This window comes from Corylus avellana, chromosome ca6 (assembly GCF_901000735.1).
Source record: "Corylus avellana chromosome ca6, CavTom2PMs-1.0".
In the NCBI taxonomy this organism is placed as follows: domain Eukaryota; kingdom Viridiplantae; phylum Streptophyta; class Magnoliopsida; order Fagales; family Betulaceae; genus Corylus; species Corylus avellana.
In genome coordinates this window covers 5,587,058-5,609,796 of record NC_081546.1, presented here as the reverse complement: position 1 = coordinate 5,609,796, position 22,739 = coordinate 5,587,058, and the positions used below count along the sequence as shown (strand labels likewise).

At 36.1% G+C, this 22,739-nt stretch overlaps 2 protein-coding genes across 2 annotated transcripts; both read right to left on the bottom strand.

Annotated features, from left to right (window-relative positions):
• Positions 1-1,280: 1,280 nt before the first annotated feature.
• On the bottom strand, positions 1,281-3,518 carry LOC132184368 (probable rRNA-processing protein EBP2 homolog). Its single transcript, XM_059597982.1, has 2 exons — positions 3,417-3,518; positions 1,281-2,366 (listed from the first exon to the last, which is right to left on the bottom strand). The coding sequence occupies exon 2, from the start codon at positions 2,354-2,356 to the stop codon at positions 1,466-1,468; it is 891 nt and encodes a 296-aa protein (XP_059453965.1). The 5' UTR covers positions 2,357-2,366; positions 3,417-3,518; the 3' UTR covers positions 1,281-1,465.
• A 1,549-nt stretch (positions 3,519-5,067) lies between these two features.
• On the bottom strand, positions 5,068-11,404 carry LOC132183774 (probable LRR receptor-like serine/threonine-protein kinase At2g16250). The gene is made up of 4 exons (XM_059597188.1): positions 8,795-11,404; positions 7,240-7,368; positions 6,646-6,668; positions 5,068-6,156 (listed from the first exon to the last, which is right to left on the bottom strand). The coding sequence occupies exons 1-4, from the start codon at positions 10,708-10,710 to the stop codon at positions 5,567-5,569; spliced, it is 2,658 nt and encodes an 885-aa protein (XP_059453171.1). The 5' UTR covers positions 10,711-11,404; the 3' UTR covers positions 5,068-5,566.
• Positions 11,405-22,739: the final 11,335 nt, after the last annotated feature.

Here is a 22,739-nt window from a genome sequence, read left to right as displayed (position 1 = left end):
ATCAAGGTTCGAACATTTGAAACTTTACTCTAATACCATATTAAATTTAAAAATCTCTTAGAAAAAGGCTCAATGAGGGTAGATTTAGGTGTGGGAGATCATTAGATTTCCAACTTCGCAAACTTCAAACCTAGAGCCATAGAGGCCGGTGGTTTTCCAAACTGGTAGCCCAAGTTAGGAAGATTCATAGGGACAGCCAAGCAGCTCCGGAGGACAATGATCCATGGCAAACTCACAACCAACATAAGCATTAAAGGCTATGTGACTCCATATAAGGTCGGGTCCTTACATAGACATCAAAGCTGAGAATGGTGGGAATAAAATTGAACACAAATTAGTGGCTGGGTTACCAATGCTGGAGGTCGTCGGATTGAGATCCCCTTTGCCATCGACGTCAGATTGAGATCTCCTAAAATTCTCTTTAAATTTGAGATTTTCAAATTCATAAATATCAATCGTTCATTTCATCTAAGCGTCTACAATAAGCCATGTTTCAAGATTTAATGAGGAAATATGGCTTATTAAATTCTTTGGGTTTTGGATAACACTACCCTTCAAAATGCACTAAATGGAAGAAACGAAGGAAATTTGAAATGGAGAGGATCATTTTCCAATTCTCTTCTTTGAGGGTAGCTTCCTTATTAAATTTTCTCATTAAATGATGAAACATGACTTATTTTAAACGCTTAGATGAGACAAACGATTGAGATTTATAAATTTGAGAATATCAAATTTAAATGAAATTTTAGGGGATCTCAATCCCTATCAAGGACCACCTGGAGTGGCGCCTAGCCAGCACAACAATGAACTATGTATCTGCTAATGATATAGAATCATGCCCTTTATATAATGATAATGATTGAAGCAAATTCAGCAATGATTGCCCATCTACATTATAGTTGACTTTGGTTGTTGATAATCTAAGTGATGGAGCAGAGTATTCCACACACCTTAGAATTGGTGAAGAAGCCATGCACATCCAGCTAGACAGATCAGAAAATTATAGATTGAAGAAAAAAGGCCAATCATAACATATCCCAACACCCATATTGCTCCATAGAAAGAATCTCATTTGTCTGTTGACATGAATATACAATCACTATGCATCCATAATAATAGATTCTGAACGAAGAATGCTAAATGATAGGTCAGATTGTCAGGCTTCACCAAAAAAAAGGAACTAGATGTCTGTGATGCAACACCAAGATTGACCAAAATGATTTCAAACTATGATAACTAGAACAACAGGAAGGAAACTGCTACTTGAAGAAGAAACACCATGAGAACAAAGGGTCGCAAACTTAAAAGTTTTTACATATATATTAGAATCGATAAAGCTCAATAGGCTACAACAAGCCCCTCTGAAAAATAAAATAAAATTGAAATTACAGAAGAAATCCTTATACCACGGTTAGCACAGCAAACAGTCCTTTCGTACAAAAAAGACAAGAGTCAAGGATGTCTATTACCTCTTCCTCTTCTTATTTCCAGTATCACCGCCTTTGTTATATGCTCTAAAATCATTAGTGGTCTCCGCCGTGTTCTGCTTCTTCAAACCTTTCCTCCCTCCAGCACCAAACTTTGAATTTCTAGATTCCCTTTTCTTCTGTTTCATCTTGTTTCCAACACCTTGTCTTGCCTTCCCTCCAGAACGATCTCCTGGAGACACGCCTGGTCTCTTCTTATTTGACCTCTCAAATACTTTCCCATCTTCAAAGGGCAAACTCATCTCAGTGTCTTTTTCGCCCCCTGCAAACCCGCTCTGCTGCCTCTGCTTCCTCCACTTCTTAACAGACTCTATATCCTCCTTTTTCTGCTTAGCTCTCTCTTTCAGCTTCTGGGCCTGAATCTCTTTAGACAGTCTCTTGGACTCCCTAGCCTTCCTCCTCTCCTCAGCCTCCTCAATCTTCTTCTTCTCTGCCAAAAGCCGGCCTTTCACTTTCCCCATGTGGGAATCTGTCTTCACCATCTCTGCATAATAGTCAGAAGGCCTGAGAAAAGGAATCCCCATCGACTGAAGCTTCTCAAAGGCTTGCCTAGTTCCCTCCAATGCTTGTGTATAGAAAGCAACCTCTCGTGCCAGGTCATCATTCACATCCACCTCTTGCTCTTGTTTAATATCAACAGTGAGCTTATGTATCCATCCCACATTTTCAGGCCAGCTAATATCTCCTAGTTTATCAAGGAGACCATTACGGTTGAATATTGAATTCTTCGATGGTTCACTCAATTTCACATCTCCAGCTTCATCTGAATCTGATTCAGATTCAGAAGCATCCCCATTGAAATCTTCTATTTCCTCGTCTTCCATCCTACCCTCATCAGACAAAACCAGTTCTTTATTGGGCACCCCCATTCAACAAAACCTATCATAAATTAAAGATAAAAAAATATTTTGTACCATTAGACCATAACAGAAACTGAATAAACTCATCAGATAGCTTGCAGATCCACAGTAAATCCATATTTAAACAAGATTCTACAAAAGCATTAAAAAAGAATTAAGTTATGCAGAAACTCTCTACAAATCCTCCATAAATTTTCACAGTACTTTGTACCCAATTTTGAGCTTGTTCCTCTAGTTGCTTGCTGAGAAAATCTCACAGCTCAAAATCTCAAAAGTTATCAAATTAACCTAAATTTCTCTATGTTTTGCCTGCTTAAAAAAAAAAGAACCAGCAATTAAGACAAACCCCCTTTTTCATGTGGGTTCCAATTTCACAATTAAGCTTATACACAATTGCCTCATTTTCTTTTCTTCTTTTCCCATATTTACTCAGCAACCAAATAAAGTAGGAGCTGAAAAATAACGACAATTCTGAGAATTCAGAGTAAACAAATGAGAAAAATACTGATATTATTGTTAAAGCGAGTGCAAGTATCTCAATGTTATTAACCTCACAATGAAATATAATTTTGCAAAATCATATAGTTCCTTCTAAAAAAAAATCGAATAATTACTGTTCCAAAAAAAAAAAAAAAATTTCACTAACACCACGAAATTACTAACTATGAAAGAAAAAGACATCGCACAAATCATGTCGAGTTAATATCTATCGTATTGAACTGAAAATTCCAATCAACCCATCACATTCCCATACGCTTTGTTTGCTTCGCGGGAAAAATGAAAATATTTCCCGGATGCGTTTGAAAAGAATTATTTTCCTGAGCATATTTGGCACCAACAACGACCGAAACATACATCCCAAATGAAAAACAGGAAAACCCAGAAACATTTATACACGAAAAAAAGGGGAACCTGAATAGATTCATGACAGACCAAACCTTAACACTTAAAAACATACCTTTTCTTAAGAAATTTCTGAGAAAACAAACGGAGGAAAAGGGAAGACAGAATTAAGGTTATTAACGTACTCCCAGAGAAATCACAAAGGAAAACTAATTAGAGAGAGTACCTTATGTGACTATGGCAACCTCTCTTCGTGTAACCGTGGAAAGAGGCACAGCACAGAAAGAGGTTTAAGGTTTAGGGTTTTGATTATATTCCTGTTTGAAGGGCTTGTCTTCAATGTCCTGCGTATGAGTTCCAATGTAAACTTTGGGCTTTTTTAGTGGGATGGTTCATATTGTCACCAATGGGCCCAAGAGAATAATAATTATAGAGAAAATTGAGAAATTATTACTTTTTTTTTTTCTTAAAGAATTTTGGACTATTTTTGTGTTACTGAAAAAAAAAAATTTATGGTCATTTTTGTTTTTTTGCTGGCCTGAAATATTGTCGCAATTAAAAGTTTGAAGAGACATTGTCAATTAAATTATAATTTAAAGGGTACGTGAACATTTTTCTGTATTTTTATTAGGGATTTCAACTTGGTTCCCGTTAGCGGTTATTGGTTAAAACCGCTAACCGGAACCGGGTAGCTGGTTAGTCAATTTAGAAAACCGAAACCGGTAACCAACTACTGGTTACTTGATTATGTAATAACTGTCGTAGTCGGTTATCCAGACCAATAATTGAGTTTTTAAACAATTGAATATTTTGAGCATTTTTGAGTATTGGCCTACCTTTGGGGCTCAATTTAGCTTTTTTTGGCCCTTTTAAAAAAATAATTAGGACTTTTTTGGCCTAAAAAGCTAGGCTTCGTTGTGGTTGTTAAAAAAAATAAAAACCTAAGAAAAAAGCTATATCAGTTTATAAGTGGTTTGGTCTTTTTGGGCCTGAAAATCCAATGTTTAAAAATGCCCTAAAAAATCATTTTAAAACTTTTCATAATACATGAAATTAAACAAATACTTCTACATATATCAACTACAAATCTCATTCTTATGAGATTAAACACTAAATATTTACTACTACAAATCCAAAGTAAACAATAAAAACAAGTATGTGAACAAACCAACAACCAAAATAGATACCTCCTTACAACAACTATAAACCCAAAGAAAACAATTATTTAAACAAACCAACCACCAAAAGAGATACCTCGTACGACAACTCTAAACCCAAAGAAAATAATAAAAAGTAAAAACAAGTATTTTAAAAAACATTGTATATATATATACCCAGTTACGGGTTATAATCGAGTATTTTAAAATGCAAATTACCAATTATTTCTAATCGGCAACTCCTATGAAACTAGAATCAGAGGTTCCTCCAAAAGACATTCCCAATTTAGGAGGACAAGCACCGATGTGTCTTTGTAGTAGTTAGCCCGGTGTCGTCCACAGGAGTTACCTAATTGTTTCTTTTTTCCTTAAAATATTTGATGGTTTATTTTGAACAAGTCTAGGTGAAACGTATTTTTGCACCTACTACTTCTTCTTCTTCTTCTTTTGTAAATTTTGTTTTAGCCTATTTGTTGTCTTCCTTAGGGTTTATTTGGGATTGTGTTTGAAGAATTCAAAAGTGCACTTAACACTTAAAAATTTCGTTTGAAGAAAAAAGTAGTCGTTTGGTAAAAAAATTAAAAGCGCTTTTAAGAGTCTAAAAAGCCTAAAAATTGTCAAAACACACTTTTAGTAAAAGTTTAAAAATGAAATTTTTGTCAACACTTTTTGACTTAAAAACTCTATTTCTCAAACGCAATCCCTAATAAGCCCTCTGTATGTACAATGGAAAAAAGTATGTCTTGTTTTACAAAGGAAGTTTTTATTTCTCCCTCGATAACATCAATATGTAGGAGCAAATTGGAAGTACAACAATGCCTTTTTTGGGCAAGTAATTTTTTTTAAGGGCGACTAAAATTCAACAATCCTGCAAGAAGATATTTCTAACCTATTACAAACTTATATTCCCCCCGTATGGGATCTATGAGAAAGCATCCATTACTGAGAAAAAATTGCAGCTTGTGACAAAAAACAAGCTTTCAAAACCTATAAGAATCTGGCTCAATTTACACACACTTCTTTAGCCATTTCATTGGCCTCAACAATGCTTGCCCCACCGGATAATCTTCATCAGATGGGTCAACGTACCACAATATCTTCATCGATCAAATGGCTTTGGACCCTCATGAGAGGCTATTGGAAAAAGGTTCCTTTCCAGAAAGACTCTGACTAGGCAGCTCACAATATCATCAATAAAGAAGAACAAATACCCTCACAACTAATGCTCATCTTGCCTCTCCAGGTCTTGGATTTCAACCGGTTCAGGGAAAATTTCACTGGATAACCTTTTATTTGAAGATGAATATTCATTTCCACCACTTCCATGAGAGTTTACTCTCCCTGACTGTTTTAAGCCACTGACACTATGGCCTGGAATGGTGGCACCTTCTGAGGAGCTTTGCCGCCAGCTACCAAAGTATGCAGCACTCCAAGATCTCCTAGATGACGTTGTTCGCAACCTTGCAGAGCTGGAACTCTCCTCCCTAACTACCTTTAAAGGGTTTTCCAAAGCTTTGAGGATATATTTCATCGGGGGACGTCTGGAAGACTTCGGGTTAAGGCACGACCTGGCCACGATTGCCATGGCCCATACCTCTTCCAATAGATCCTCATCTACTATTAGAGATGGGTCAACAATTTTAGTTACCAATTCCTTGTCGTATATGCTGATGCAAGGCAGCGTTTGTTCCAACCAGTCTCTTGTACTAGCATCATCTAACTGGCTGATGCCAAGCTTGCCCGTTACAAGCTCAAGCAAGACCTTCCCAAAACAGTATACATCGTAAGCGCAAGTTGCTGATGATAAGCCTGTCCATTACCAAAGAAATTAAACAAAGCGCTATTAAGTTTCTTCTCCAAAGAGAATAGAATCTCTGAAATGCCAAATACATTAAAAAAAATTCTACATAGCCCACTCTCCTCACCACTCTACCAAGCTGAACAACTTTCTTTGAATAACAGACTTGCTTCAGCAAAGTATGAACCAACCTAAAATTTCAAGTTGTAGGGGAAGTAATACGCATTATCTGTGAAGATAGTAGCATATATATTCATCTATGTCTAAACTTCAGCATATCAATCCTACACAAGATTATCCACTTATTCTCCTGGACGTGTAGAATAATTTGGGCATTAAACTGATACACACAGGATTATATAGTCCATTCCCACACTAAGGAGTAGAAGAAGGTCAAGGATGATCAAATGAAGAGGATGCATATCTAAATTGTCTTGGTATGTTGACAAATAGATAAATGAAATAAAGAATATTCAGAAAATGTACGTGAATATACGTACCAGAAGGGCCTTGTTCAGAGATTCTGCACAAGAACAATAGGAAAATAATGTCACACTTGAAAACAGAACACAATAAACATATCTAACCATGGAAAAAAAATGAAGAGGCAAGGAAAAAGACATTTAATTTGATTCCATATTAATTTGTAAGTCAATTGAATTAAACATTCTTTTTAAGTAATTGATTTCATGGGACCAAACGATGAAAACCATACATGCGTCTAGTATTTACATTGATATGGAGTTACAATTCATGCAGCTGTCAAACTCCCTATAACAAAGTGAGAAGATGAACAGACTCGGTCACAGTAATCTGCAAATTTGACCCATTTTATGGCCCCCAATATTTTATCAAATATTTCTATTATATTATGATCTGTTTTAAGACTACTTTTTTTTTTTTATCAACCAACTCTCAAGACATGCCAACTTGTGCTGTCAATGATGCTCTCCAAGAGCACATATATACTAGGTTAAAGCTCAACAAATGTTGAAGCAAAAGAAAATTCTTTTTTTGCTTTTATTTATTTATTTTTTTGTGGGGTTGGGGAATGCAAAATGCAAAGCAAATTGTATAATTGATAAAGTACTTACTGTGGCTTCCGCAAAAACCTTGTGAGCGCATTTTGGTGAGAATCCCCTTCTTGGGCATGAACCTCGCTCAAGCTTCCAAGTCGCACTTCAAACTTATCATCAAGAAGGATACTGCTCGCTTGAACATCTCTTCAAACACCAAAAATATGAATGCATTTAATATTTGCACCACTGGACATAATACTTCTAAATATAGCTAGTAAAAGATTATGCAGTCTGTTTACAAAGGAATTGATATTTAACTAAAAATGGAATTAACCAAAATAAAAGCATGTGAAAAGTCATATTATATAATACTGCTAATTGAAATTGACTTAAATGAAAGCAAAAGGATCACCATATAATCTTGTTAGCAAACTCATGGAGTAGAGACATCTCTTTTCAACAGCATATATTGCTGATTCTTTCCATTAAAAGGAACTGAAGGTCCAAGTTGAAACCTTGTTCTATGACTACATGTGGAAAAACAGCAGTTACATACAATAAGTCTCATGAGGGGTCATCCCCAGTTGTAGGAAACACGTACCAATTCCTTAACGCTAAAAAAATAAAAAAAATAAAAAATTGGAAAACAGTAATTAATGAACCAAATCTTTGATTTGAGTAGATCATTTAGATGATAATGTCCCTACTAAATTTGCAGAAAATAGCTCAAAATTTTCAAAACTTTCCCCATAAGATGATCTTGGCATGATAATCTCCAGAAGAAGAAGACGGTATTTACTGTCAGGTTCTTGATTTCAGCATTCGTGCAACGCTCATGGGTTTTTTCATGAAAAAAAGGTTCTTTCAGTTTAATTACTCCCCAGGACCTTATATCAGAGACTAGGTTGCAACAGCACTTCTTAACATTAAGGTATGTCTAATGTCTTAGATGCTTAGGGTCAAAATTCCACATCAAATAAATCTACTACAATCAAAACATCCACATCCAATGCTTGGAGTATGATCCTCATCATAGGAAGTCACAAAGCTTTTAGGTCCTGAAAAAGTATTCAGCAATAGAGTTCAACGAGTAAAAAATTCCAAATACAGATTTAGGTTTTCTTTGCCTTCTTTCATCATTTAAACAAATCAACTCTAAATTTGCAGTCAAAACTGAGTTAAATCTGAAGCAAGACTCCAGAAAGGATGGAAACTAAAGTCTGAAATCAAAAGTCAAGACTCAAGAGTCCTAAGTACATACTTTAACCCAGAAACTCTAATTGTAGTTTAATGGTTGCTGTCTATTGAAAACAATGATACCAAACATAAATCAAGCAATCTTAAACTGCCCAAGAAGGCACCAGCCATAATGCCCTTTCCCTAGGAATAATTTAATAGCCGGTTAAACACCTATTTCGCTAGCAGTCAAAGCAAGTTAAATAGGGATATCATATCAGAGACCAAACATTACTGGACAAGCAAATTCTTGTTCAGAACAAAGAATTGCACTCTAAGCGGGCAACAGGCAAACCACATATATTGCTATCAAAAGTGGGAATTCAAGAAACCAGCAATTTAACTTGTATGAATGAAGAGAAAACATCTTAGACATAATCCCGTTCAATAATACCTGTGAACAAGGGGAGGGGTGCACTCATGATGTAGGTAAGCTAGGCCTTCGGCAGCTCCTGTCGCAATTTTCAACCTTGTAATCCAATCCAGAGACTGTAAATTGCCATCCTCGGAATTGGTAACTCTGTGCAAGGAATTAGCCAAGTCTCTGTTTGGCAAATCTTTGTAAACCAAAAACTTCTCGTTCTCATGCTCCAAGCAGTGCCCCAATAGTGGAACCAACCTGGTATGTGAAACTTTGCCAAAAAATTCCAACTCCATCATGTATGATTCTTTCTTGAAGGAACGCAAATCTATCTTTTTGATTACTACAGGGACCCCACCCTCCAAAAATCCCCGGAAAAGGTCTCCAGAGTGGCCATGTTTGATAAGATTTGCTTCGCTAAAATCACCAGTGAAGTGAAGCATCTGCTCATAGGCATATGTTTCTCCCAGACCTGTCATATAAACAGGATCCTTGGGTAACGGACTGTCTCCTTCTGGCACAGACCCCACATTTGCAGTCCCTGTTTGACCTGCAATGCCCTTGTTACACATTCTCAGGAGCAGTAGAATGACAAACACTAAAAGCACAATGAAACCAATCCCACCAAATAGACCGGCCATTATGTATATCAATCTTCTGTTGGTCTTTGAATCAGGTACTGGCGATGGTGGCTGAGTAGGCTCTGGGGCTCCAAAATTATCAAAAGTCAAGCCCTCCTCGGCATAAAACTTTCTACAATCCTCCAAACTCCTCTGCTCCGGCTCCATCTGTAGACAATTTTTATAAACAGTAACATTGCTTTGACTAGCATCAAGTATCTTGCCTTGGAAATAGTTATTGGACAAATCAAGTAAACTAAACTTCCCAAGAGACGACAAATTCAGAGCTCCATATAACCGATTGTTTGAGAGATTGAACACAACAACAGTGGCATTACCATTTGAACTAAGACTCATAAACAAACCATCAGGAAATGGACCCTCCAGAACATTCACTCCAATATTCATCCCCCGCAAACTCTTCAACCCACTCAACTCCACAGGCAATGACCCGGAAAAAGAATTCTTGCTGAGATCGAGTTCTTTCAATAGAGAAAGGCCACCCAATTGACTAGGTATTGAAGAAGTGAAACTATTATCAGAAAGATTCAAGTACTCGAGCCTAGAAAGGTTACCCAGACCGGGTGGAATCGGCCCAGATAAGAAATTAGAAGAAAGGTCAAGCCTTGTAAGATTGGCAAGAGACTCAAAACCAGAAGAAATTGACCCAGTAAGTGTGTTCTGCGAAAGATCAAGAACTGACAGTTCCGATAACAGTCCCAATGCAGGAGATATAATACCAGTAAGACTATTATTAGACAGATACAAACGACTAAGTGTACTCAAATTACCAAGCGACGAAGGAATCGGACCGTTCACCGAGCAAGACCGGAGATCGAGCATTTGGAGTGCATTAAGGCTTTGGCCGAACAAGCCGGGTATAGACCCGGGAAGATAAAACCCAGAAGCGTTGAAAAATTGCAAGAGGGTCAAATTGGCCAGCGAATCCACGGCGAACTTCGGGTTTTCCCGCCCTACCCGGGTTCGTCTCAGCCCGGACACATTGATCCCAATGACCCGCCCGTTCTGGCAATAGACACCGGTCCAGTTCGTGCACGGGTCGAACTTTATCGGCCAGTCTTTGCCTCTGAGCCCCAGCGACGACCGGAGGTCGAGTAACGCTGACCGGTCATTGCTCGAGTTCAGCGGCGGTTGTTGCTGAGCTACGCCACACTGAATCAACACGAACATGAATATCGCTACCTTAAGCAGACCTCCCCGAGCTCGTCCCATGGCCGTTTGCGATAATGGGAAGTTAATGTTCATCAGGGTCCATGGAGTTTCATCCTGGACTCTCTTGTGAACAATAATAGAAGAGCGTTTATTCATTGCGCTCTGCAAAATTCTCTAACCTCTTATCACGAGCTTTGATTTCGCATTCTATGCTGTTCCTCTGTCCAAACCACCCAACAGAAATCTTAACTATCCCACGTAAAATTAATGACCAACACTCTCTCTTTCTCTCTCTCTCTCTGTTTTGATTTTTCTTTTGTTCTTTTGTGAGTGTGTCCGAATCAAGCTAAAGCTAGTCCTAATTCTACGTTGATTTACAGGACTCTAACTACACCATAAATGGCGCACAGGCGTTGAAGAGTAAAAAAGACACAATACATTAATGAGAAAAGCACAGTGCCCCAACCGCCAGGACTCTGGCTCTGGCACTGCAACAAACCCAACACAAGACAAATACTGTGCAACTTTCAGACTCACCGGAGCAAAACAATGGAATCTGGGAGTTCCGGCTAAGGCATTGGTCAGGGGCAGGGGAAAGGTCTTCAAATATGAATGAAGCCTGGAGGGTCACACTGGGTGTAGGTTATATTATTGAGGATTGGAAGAAGCAGCAGCATGTGATGGTGACAGAAGTGTCGTTGATATTAGACGATTCAAAGGGGTTTCTCTTAGAGTATGGTGCTTTGATTTTTCTTTTCCTTTGATTGGAAAGGAAGGATGGTAGTGTTTTCCCAAGGGGTTGATGAAAGTGATATGAAGAGGTGAATGATTGGCTTGACTGTGCTTGGGTTTTAGTCGTTCGCATCAAATTTCTAGTTAAGCCTTGCTTTTCTTCTTTTAAAAAAAGAGGTGTATAATTGGTGTTCATTCTATCATGATAACGCTACTCTTAACTTTTATATGTGGATTCCAATCATATCTAACTATTAATTAATGATAAATTGTCTTCTTCTTCTTCTTTTTTAATTTGCTTATATATATCACCTTTTGAGAATTGTTGTGTGGCATACAAATGCTAGGGCATTTAATCTAGATAATTCCTAAAAATGATCATTTTCCATGGCCCAAAAAGGAGGTATGGAAAAGTTGCACAAGCCAAAGATGCCCAAATGATATCCCACATTTATACTCTTCCCTTTATACAATAGAAATACACTGATTTTTACAGTGCTATGTGAATAATTTGATATTTTGGCAAATTTTTCAGTTTGACCGGAGTATAATAGGTTGGAATACCATTTAATCAAAGAGCTTCTATTGAATTTAGTCTACATACGTTTTATTAATCAATCACACTTGTAATTTTTTTTAATACTACTGGAGAATCGAAACCGAAACTGGAAAACTGGAAAACTGGGGAGCCGGTTTCGGTTGCAAAAAACCAAAAACCGGAGACCCCGGTTCCGATCCCGGTTTTTGGCACCTGGAACCGGGTGTGTATATATATATATATATTAAACCGGTTAAAAAAAACAATTTTCTTAAAAAATTGGTTACCCGGTACAAACTGGAACCGGCCGGTAATCGGGACCGGGTTGACACCCTTACTAAAGGGTTGAAAATCTATACACGAAATTAACTGGTTAGGGTAGAAAGTCTTAACCGTTTAATTACATGTGTATATTTGGAGTTAGAACTGACAATTTTTTACACGACTTGCGAACCCAATATAAAATTAAAGGGTTAGAGTTGAGAAGTCTGACCTATTTCATTTAATGGGTTGGGTTATGGTTGACTTATATAGTCTTATATCCATACTTCAACACAACCCGAATCCAACACGTGACATACTGGACGGCAATTTTTAATATAACCCGTGAACTCGACACGAACTTAATTCAAAATTAAAGAGTTATAGTTGAGAGGTTTGACCTATTTAATTAAATTAAATTAGTCGAGTTAGGGTTAACTTATAAAGTCATATACAAATTCTTCAAAACGACTTAAACCCGACATGCGAACACGAATTGCAACACCTACTTAGAGTGCCAAGATGTAACAAAACTTAATGGGCCTGACCAAAGGCCCAACAACTTACAAGGCATGCTCGACCCCAACTCCGTGCCCGAGCTCACATAGAATTATGCACATAGGAAAATCTCCCTTGGCTTAGTTTCCAAACGAAAAATAAACTAAAAAAGAAAATAAGTGAATAATACAATAATAATAATAATAATTAAAAACAAAAACCAAAAACCAAAAATAAAAGTAACCATTGGCCATCCTTCCCCAAAGGAAAGTAGTTATTTTGCTCATATTCAAATTCTTTTTATTCCCTTTCTCACGTCTCACTATCTTAAGCATTGAAAATGGTTATGCTGCGATCGGTGTACTATTTTGACCTTTAATTTTCTTCAAATACTAGGCGCACCGTCCTCAAGAGGTAACTTAATTGACTAGAACCACACCTAATAAAGTGAATGTCACTAGTTTGAATTTATCTTTCAATTTTGTAGGAACATGTCCAAAAAAACAAAAAAAATAATCAAGTGCACTGAAAACCTTGTGCGTGCTGCCACTGTACCAACAATACTGGAACACAATTTTGTACTCAAAATTTTCTCGAGACACCAACTTGAGGGAAAACATGGACTAATCAAAGTTTTATCTATATTTAGTTTTGACTTTTCACTTAATGGTCCTTTTGAAATTGAACCATGTAAAAGCGTGGTTGAGCTTTTCCTCTTGTATTTTTCTTTCTTGAGGAGCCAAATCTTTTCGTATGAAATTGCGGTACGTGGATCATGTACGCGCCAAAACGTAAAACAGAAAAGCATCCCGTCGTATTGTGGCGGAAGACGACCACTCTGTTTGAAGCATTAAACTCCGGTCAAACCTTTACACTAAATATCAAAAGTGCGGGCAGCCCAAAACAGTGACCGGACGTACTGGGGATTGCGACTGACGTGGCCTTTTCCAACGCGGAGTCCGACGTGGACCCGACAACCTTCGGGTCGGTATAATGGTGACTCTATCTGTCTCATCTTTCATTTCTCGCCTCTTATCACCATAAGAGATGCAAGGAAAATTCAAAAATCTGTAGCTTTGATGGGTTTGTTCATCTTGGTGCTTTGTACAAAGGCCGTGATTCACAGCAGTCAGGCTATATATATATATATTTTTTAATTTTTTAATATTAGAAAGAAAAAAAAGAAAAAAAAAAAATTTGCCGACGTGCATGGTGTTTAGCTTCACCCCTGTAGCAAATATACTTTTTATCATATTTATACTTGTTTTCTCTAATAGATTTGATCACACTATGCCAACAATAAGTGCACAAATCTCAAATTAATAAGAGATTCGTGCACTTGGACATATAATATCAAATGGGTTCGTGTTTTAATAAATCAAGTAAAAGAAATTTTCTTAAATATCTAGTGTGAAATAAGTTTTATTATTGGATTTAATATGGTCTACACATTATATTGTAAAAAAAAAAAAATGATTTGAACTTAATTGGTTAATGTATTATGGGTGATAGAGAAGAATAGTTATATAGTCATATTAAAATTCTAATACTATTAGTTGATTGAAATGAGAATAAAAATAATGATTTTTTTAAATTCACACCAAAAAAAAAAAAAAGAAATTATTTTGATGCAGACAAGTGACAAAAACCAAAAGCAAACCACAAATCGGAGTTTTTATTGGAGAAGCAAGAGTTGAAGGAAACAGCTCGGAACAAAGCTGAAGATGATTATTACTTTTCCGATTAAACAAACACAGCTTAAATACGTGTCCAACTTGGTCTCTCTCTACTTGTCATGTCGGCTGCTTCGTCGGGAATTTGTCGCCAGCCAAGCTTGATTGAAACGTTTGAACCGTGGCTTTTTGTAGCAGCCACGACGTGGAACGCCAATTGACTCGGTCTAAAGCATCGTAGGCTTCTTCAATTATCGGTGGGGAATCTCGGATTCGGATCTTATCTTTTTTTCTTTTCTTTTCTTTTCTTTTCCTTTCTGAGTGGGTCTTATAAAGTTATATCATCCAATTATCTTGCGTCCATATCATCATAATTTGGATTTGGTAAAGTGTGTTGAGATAAGGTTTACAATAACTCAAAAAATAAAGAATTTAATAGTTAATAGTTACAATAAATTAAGAGATAATGAACTTAAGAGTTAAGAGTTATAAATTTTTTTTTTTTTTTAGCATGTCTACATAAGAGAAATAGGAGATTTAAACTAATAATCTTCACTTCATTAGGTGTAATTCCAGCAGATTGATACAAGAAAATTCTTTGTCTTTGAGTTATTGTAATTTTTTATTTTTTATTTTTTTATATGTCCACAGAAGAGGAAAGAGAGAGATTCAAACTAGTGACCTCCACTTTATTAATTATGGTCCCAGCCGATTGAGTTACTTTTTAAGAACAGTTATTATAACTCTTGTCTCAATAAATTAATTTTTTGGGGAAAAAAATGTTTTCGGTGATTATTTGCTAAAAAAAATATATATATATATATTGACAATGTCAGTCACATGCAGTCGCTAACAATTCAAAAAAGAGACCCCACAATTAAGATAAAAAGGCTCCAGAAAACTGACAACGCGAAGAGACCATTTTTTTTTTCTTTGGAGGGAGGAGGAAGTTGTCGAGAAGCTGCAATGCAAGGAATGGGTCAATTGTTTGGATGGGAGGAGGCTGAGAGGTTACAATGCCGCAAGGAAATGGCGAGCGGCAGGCAGAGGAATGTGGTGTTGGGTAGAGGAGTGGCCGGGTTCCTCCATACAGTTGAGAGTTACCGTAAGTGGGGTCGAGATGACATAGGGGGGTGACGAGCGAGATGTGTAAAAGAGCACTAGCGGTAACTTCTTTTTTATTTTCCTTAAGTTTAAGGTATAAAACTATTTTTTGTTTTTCTATAAAAATATATTTCATAATATTTTTCTTTACCTTTTTTCTATACCATTAAAATATTATTTATTTACAAAATACAAGTTTTTTACCTATCTTAACTTTTTTTTACAAAATTTCAACACAATCTCCAATTAAAGACAAAAAGATAAAAGAGTAAAAAAAAAAATGAAATGTTTATATTAAAATAATGTATAAGGAATCACTTTTGATTCCCTACACATTGGGAAACGCTGTAACACCCATTAATGGTTAGTTAAATGTAGGAAATCTAATGTAAGTGAATTTTTGTAGTTATTTTGTTTAAATTTTTTTTCTAATTAAACATACAGAAATGAATGACATATCATTTGCTGCTAGTGCTCTAACGGGTAAAAGCTGAGTTCTTCTATGGAAGTAAATGGTGTTGCGGTTTTGGGAAATCAAGGGAGACAAGCTCCGAAAAATGGCTTACGCCTCTTAACAGGTGTAAAAATGTAAACCATATTTTTCCTCTACACTGATGAATTGTTGTTGAACAATATGTTATCCTTATGCACGAAAGCATTTTTTGAGCAATATTTTACGTCGAAACAAATGTAGCTTAAAGTTGGACAATGCCCAAAGAAAATAAAAGGTTGGGCAGTGTAAAAAATCATTGTCAAAGAAAAAAAGAGAAAAAAAAAAAAGGTTAGATTCAATGCCTTTTATTAATCCATTATCCATCCTACTTTTTTATCATCCAAATTCTGGAAACAAAGTGGAAGTATCTTGGAACCTCTCCCCTCTTTATGTTTACCAACTTTCTTTCAAAAGTAGTGAGATGTGATCATTATGTCTGAGAGTTGAAAAGGTCAATACCCAAATAAGGAGCCTACATCTAATGGTTTATTCTTGTAAACTGTAGTTGAGAAGAAGCATCGAACGCTCTTGTCAAAAAAGGAAAAAGAAAAAAAAAAAAAGATGTGCATTAGGATTGGATTACACTTTGGGCCGGTGAAAATCATAAAGCATATGAAAAGCACCTTCTTCTTTTTTATTCATATTATATATATATATATATATGCGCTAAAAAATTGGGTTGAAGAGATTTCAATTTGAAGGAAATTTTTGTTCAAAATCTAGAACTTTCTCTCTTTTTAGTAATCGCCAACCCCTCAGCGACGCATAGTGGTAAGAGTGATGAAGAGGTTGGCCAGCAGGGACGGATTTAGGGAGGGATTTGGAGGGCCCTAGTACCCCCAAAATTACAAGAAAAAAATTTTTTAAATAAAGGTACTTTTTGTCAATTGAGCATTTATCAAATTAAAAGCTGGCTCCGTCCCTGCTGGCCAGTCACAACAAACTAAGAAGCTAGCAGCTGAAAAAGACAAAAGAAAAAAAGAACATGATAGAATTTGAACTATTCATCTAAAATGAACAGTCCAAATTAAACTAATACATAATACATAATGTGCAATATCTTAAAAACAAATACTGCAAGAGATTTCAGTCCAAAACTCACTACCAATAGATCTAGAGAACACATCGACAGTATGCAGTAGCCACTGCTGGTGGACAAATTGTCAGAAGGCCCAAAAGTATGTACGAGTTTTCCGACCGGGGCTGACTCGTCCCTGCATCTCAGTACAATAATTTCCCACCAGACTCTGCATGGATCAAAAAATTAAGGCCATGCAGCCTCATTGCGTAGAAATAGTCAATAGGCCTAGTTTGTTATTCTTGCAACAGCGTTATATAGCTGGAAGCCCAACTCAGACCTGTTTCCTCAACAGCCCCGTTATAACTTATTCCACAAACCCAAGAGACTTTTGTTACTTTCCTCCACATTTCTTTGTTTTCTGCACTCTTTCTTCTCCTCCCTTCTAGATGATAGAAACCCACAATTAATGGCGGTAGACTAGTGAGGATACGGGGGAATTTATCATCTCCGGTTCAAAGTAGATCGGAAAACATTCAGTTCATAGTTAGAATTTTTTCTCAAAAATTTTAGAACTACAAATGAGACACGTCTCACTAACCAAAAAAAAAAAAGAATAAAATATTATTTACGATTAAAAAATAATAATACAAAAATAAGGAGTGGCTGGCCACCCCATCTTGGCCATAGGGGGTGGCCAGACCTCCCCATTTTAGCTAATGGTCGCTTGAGAGCCACTCCCAATGGCTGGTCAGGGGTGGCCGGACCATCCCCATGTGACAACCCATTAATTTTTTCTTTTCTTTTCTTTTTTAGTTTGGCCCTTGGGGGTGGCCGGCCACCCATCGTTTTTTTTTTTTAGTTTTTATTTATTTTTTAAATATTAATTAATATTTTTTATTGCGAAGATACGTGGCACATTTGTGACACTAAGATTTCTTTAAAAAAAATCACAACTATAAACTGAATACCATGCTGTCCATATTCTGGAGAGGATTTGAATCGGGATATGTGTGATGAAGATCTCAAAGAAAATGGATTGTAATAAGGTCCCTTCAAGAACGTTGGAGGGGATCCGGATCCCCTGAAATCCTCGGTGGATTCCAGATTCTGGAATTAGGGGATCATGGCCGTCCATTTTAATCCAAAGGCCAGGATTCCGCCACGTGTCTCACTAAATTAAAAAACCTTTAAAATAATAAAATAATAATTAAAATTTAAAAAGTAATTATAAAAGAAAATAATATAATAATGAAATTTAAAAACAAAAAATAATAATAAAAATAATAACATTTAATTATTATTTTATTATTTTAAAGGTTTTTTAATTTAGTGGAACACGTGGCGGAATCCTGGCCTTTGGATTAAAATGGACGGCCATGATCCCCTAATTTCAGAATCTGGAATCCCCTAAGGATTTCAGGGGATCAGGATCCCATTGGAGGGGGTTATAATAAATTCTTTTGGTATGGGACCTTTTAAAAAAAAAGGAAAAATTACAGTTTACCCATTTAAAGTGGACAACGTTTTTGATTGACATCAAAGTTTGATTTTTGATCCAGTTTCTCCCAAAGTTCAAAATTTTTCAATTTGACCAATTGTATTCAAAACTTTCATATTGCCCATAATTTTATTTTTTTATTTTTTATAAAAAATTAAAATTTTTTTTTTTGAGGTGGCTCTAGCCACCCATTTGGTCCTCCGGTCATTTTTGCACCCTCAAATTTTATTTTATTTTAATTTTTTTTTATAAAAAATAAAAATTAGGGGCAATATGGGAATTGAACAAAATTGGAACTTTGTGGGAGTGGATTACAAAAATTAAAACTTTGATGTTCGAATTAAAAAACGCTGTCAATTTTAAAGGGATAAACTGTAATTTAAAAAAAAAAAAAAAAAAGAGTTCGGTTGGTGGTCTGTTTTAGGCATATCACATTGATGACAAGGATGAATACTTTATTTTATTTTGTTTCTCAAAACAAAAATATCAACAAATAATTCCAACACAAAACATTAAAAAAAAAAAAAATTACAAAATTAATTTTTACACTTTTTTTTTTTAAAAAAAAATTAATTTTTTATTTTTTTATTTTTTTTTACACTTATATCAGGTCAAAACACATTTTAAACAAATAAAGCCTCAAAACTAGTTTTTAGGTTGTTTATTCCATCCAAGCTAGTGAAGCGACGACCCCAAAAGCCACTACCTCTTAGGGGTGTAAATTCGGTCCGGTTTCTCGATTTTTGGCCAAAACCGGAATTGGGGTATTCCGGTTCTCAATTTTGAGAAACCGGAACTAGAACCCCGTAGTCCCAGTTCCCGGCCGGTTCCGGTTTTACCCGGTCCGGTAACCGGTTTTTTAAAAAAATTGCTTTTTGGGCTTATTTTAGGTATTGGGCCTAAAATAAGCCAATTTTTTTTTTTCATAAGTTGACCCATTTTTTAAAAAATCTATTAGTTTATTTGTCTAAATTTAAGGGGCTTTGTTGTGATTGTTCCAAATAATTAAAAAATAAATCTAAAAAAGTCCAAAAATCCTAAAAAATCAATGTTTTTGCCTATTTGGGCCTTAGAAATAAAAATTAAATTTTTTAAAATACCCTAAACCTAAACCTAAGTGTAAAAAAAATATATATATATATATATATATTATTAAATAAAATGGAAACCCGGTTCCGGTATTCCCGGTAAAAACCGGTACCGGAACCGGAGTACCCGGTTTTTGGATTTTTCAAACCGGAACCGGAACCGGGACTCCGGTTTCCCGGTAATTTTTGACACCCCTACTAGTACCCCAGTACCCCCCAAGCATTCTGTACGTATGAAGGTTTATGGCATCCTGAGCCCAGGCCCCAACTATCTAGGCGCTAGTAACTTGGGCTAGGACAGCTAATCCAAGGCGCACAAAGGCTCGCCCATATGTTTAGTTAGATTTTTTTTTTTTTTTTAATTAGTAATTGAAATATGCTTGCTGTTTGGATGTCAATATTGATACTTGTACGTTGTATCCACCCGGCTAGACCCAAGCTGAAAAGGTTCATTTGGGTCAAGTAATTAGGCCCAAGCTATGGGTCCTGATGGGCCAGATGGATCTACCAACAAGTAGATCAAAGAGCAAAGATAAGTGCATTGCACAGGATAATCGCTCGGCCACCTCGTCTTGATTGTCCTAGTAAAGAATCCAACAACCACCTTAATACAGCCAACAGACATGTAGCTAGGGGCGGAACTACAACAATATTAAGAGAGCAGTACATAGTCCCCAAAAAATTATATATTTTTAAACTTCTGTAATTTTTTTTGGCCGATCCCCTCTTACCTAAAAGTCTAGCTCAGCCCATGCCGTAGCACTACCCCATACCTGACAAAGGTTGTAGAAGACAGAATTCAATGCCACTAACCTGTCAAGGCCATACCATACCACGTACAGCAACAGATGACACCTGACAATGTACGTATTTCACTAGAGAATGTAAGCTGAAAATCATGCCTAATTAACGAGAATCTTATTCAGTCATATAGGACAACATCTGGCTAAAGCCATGAAGAGAAGGGAAAGATGCACATATATTCGTATTCTTTCTTTTCTCTCTACAAGACTTGTTACTAACTTAACCACTTGAGCTAGGTATCCCCTTCTAGTATTCCCAACATGTCTCTTTACCTGGAATCTCTCTCTAGCTAGCATGCAAGCATTCTTGGTCAAGGTCGGTCGGTCGTGCGATCACTGTGTCTTCAACATATTTATATGCATATAGATGCACAAACATTTATAATGGAGACACATGGAGGAATTAAACCATATATATGTATTCAAAGTGTTATATATGTCTTTCTGCTTATCCTCAATATTCCCCCTATAACTCTTTGAGGTCCCAAGGGTGGACTTTTGTAGTATGCGGAATCATGGTTAGACGGCAACAAATTAATATAAGCCCGGAGCATTTGACTCGATCATCATCAACAATTTCGGGTCCATTGAAGAATCTAAGCACATCTCTCTCAGACCAAGATGACCACCTCCAACTTGTAAAGAGGGACCGCATGCACAGAGACGACGAAAGACTTCAAAGCTTTAGTAGCGTTCTATAGAAAGAATGGGTATCCATAGGGATTGCTTTACCAAGAATAAACTTGATGATAAGGATTCACATTTGCTCGATCACCAAAAAATCAAAAATCAAAAATCAAAAAGGGATGATAAGGATTCCAAATATTGGTATGATCGATCGTTCGTATCTGACAGAATATGCCAGTTTTCAGGAAAAAAAGAACAAAAAGGAAGGCCCCTACCAAAGTTTCATTTGTCATTCTCAATAAATGATTATAGCCTCTCCATCATTTTTTTTTTATTATTATTTTTTTTATTTTTAATTCTTTTCATATTCTATCTCCTTTTTCTTTTCCTTTGTTTTTATTTCTGGACATAAATATTGTTTATGTGGTATGGTGACGTATATGTTGTACTATTGCTAATAGAGTAATTCTTTTTTTTTCTTTTTTTTTTGACATGTCCGAACAAGAGGTGGGAGAGAGATTCGAACCTAGTGACCTCCGCTTCATTAGACGTCGTCCCAGCCGATTGAGCTACTTCTTGGGGACGCTAACAGAGTAATACTAGATGGCCTACTTGTGTTCTACTTGTGCCTACTAAGAATGATGTGGCTATTAAAATCATCATTGGGCTTTTGATTTATTATTATTAAATTTTGATCAAATGATGATTTTAATAGCTACATCATAAGCCACCTAGAATTATTCTTGCTAACATGTTTTTATTAGTCCGATAAGTGGCAAGCTAGTCTTTGTTAAATGTTGGGTTAAAAATATGACAAAATGACTATATATAAGTGCTCGCATTCCAAATAATTTTGCTTAATCCTTTATTATTATTATTATTATTATTATTATTATTTATTTGAGGTAAAACTTTTGTTTTTTCAATTAAAATCATAATGAAACAAACTGCTTGTCAATTACTGGATAATCTTTTAGTGGTTGTAGCTCTTTGCTAGACGGTGAGCTATACATATAAGATTACCCCACAAACCAAGAATGAAGACTATTTAACATGGTCTTCACATAATCAATGTTAAGTTGTCCATACCAACTCTAATACCGTTGGTTAAATATTTACTATCTCACGCGAATACCTCCAACAGCTCTCCTCCGCCGGTGTTGTTATTTTGTTTTGTCATTTTTTTTTGTTGTATTTTCTGTATTTCCGGTTTTTATTTGTTGTATTTCTTGTTTCATGTGGGTTACTATCTCCCTGTCATGAAATGGTTTGATCTTGTGGAAGAGATTTTTGTTGCTTGTGGTCATCTATCAATGGCTCCAACTCGGTTATCTACAGTACCTTCCCTGCAACAATCACTTAACGGTGGTTGTTACCTCTACCACATGGAATACTTTACCTAGTTCTTTTGCCATTTGTCATCACCTTGTGCGGCTCTTAGAAATACTCGGCTTGTTTATGGTTCTTTTGGGATCATGAACAAAACCATTGCCTACTGTCTGGTTCTCGTTCTGTATCTGTTTTTGTACTGCATGTTCCGTTTGGGCTTTGTTGTTGGGATGCCCACCCCTATTTTGTTGTTTGATTTTCTGTAACCCGCTTCCCTTATTTGAATTAAAAATAATAAAAAAAAATACAAAAAATAAAAAAACTCTAATACCGTTCGTAAAGCTTAGTATATAACATTTTGAAGACCAAGTCTCTACTAGCTAGATTCAACAACTTTCCAGGTCATTTCCTATCTTTGGATAATATTGTAGACTAAATGTAGGAGTAGTAAGTAGTGCATATATGTTGTAATAATCTTCGTTTAAATTGGAGCTCAATCGATCTTTCTGATCATTTTGGC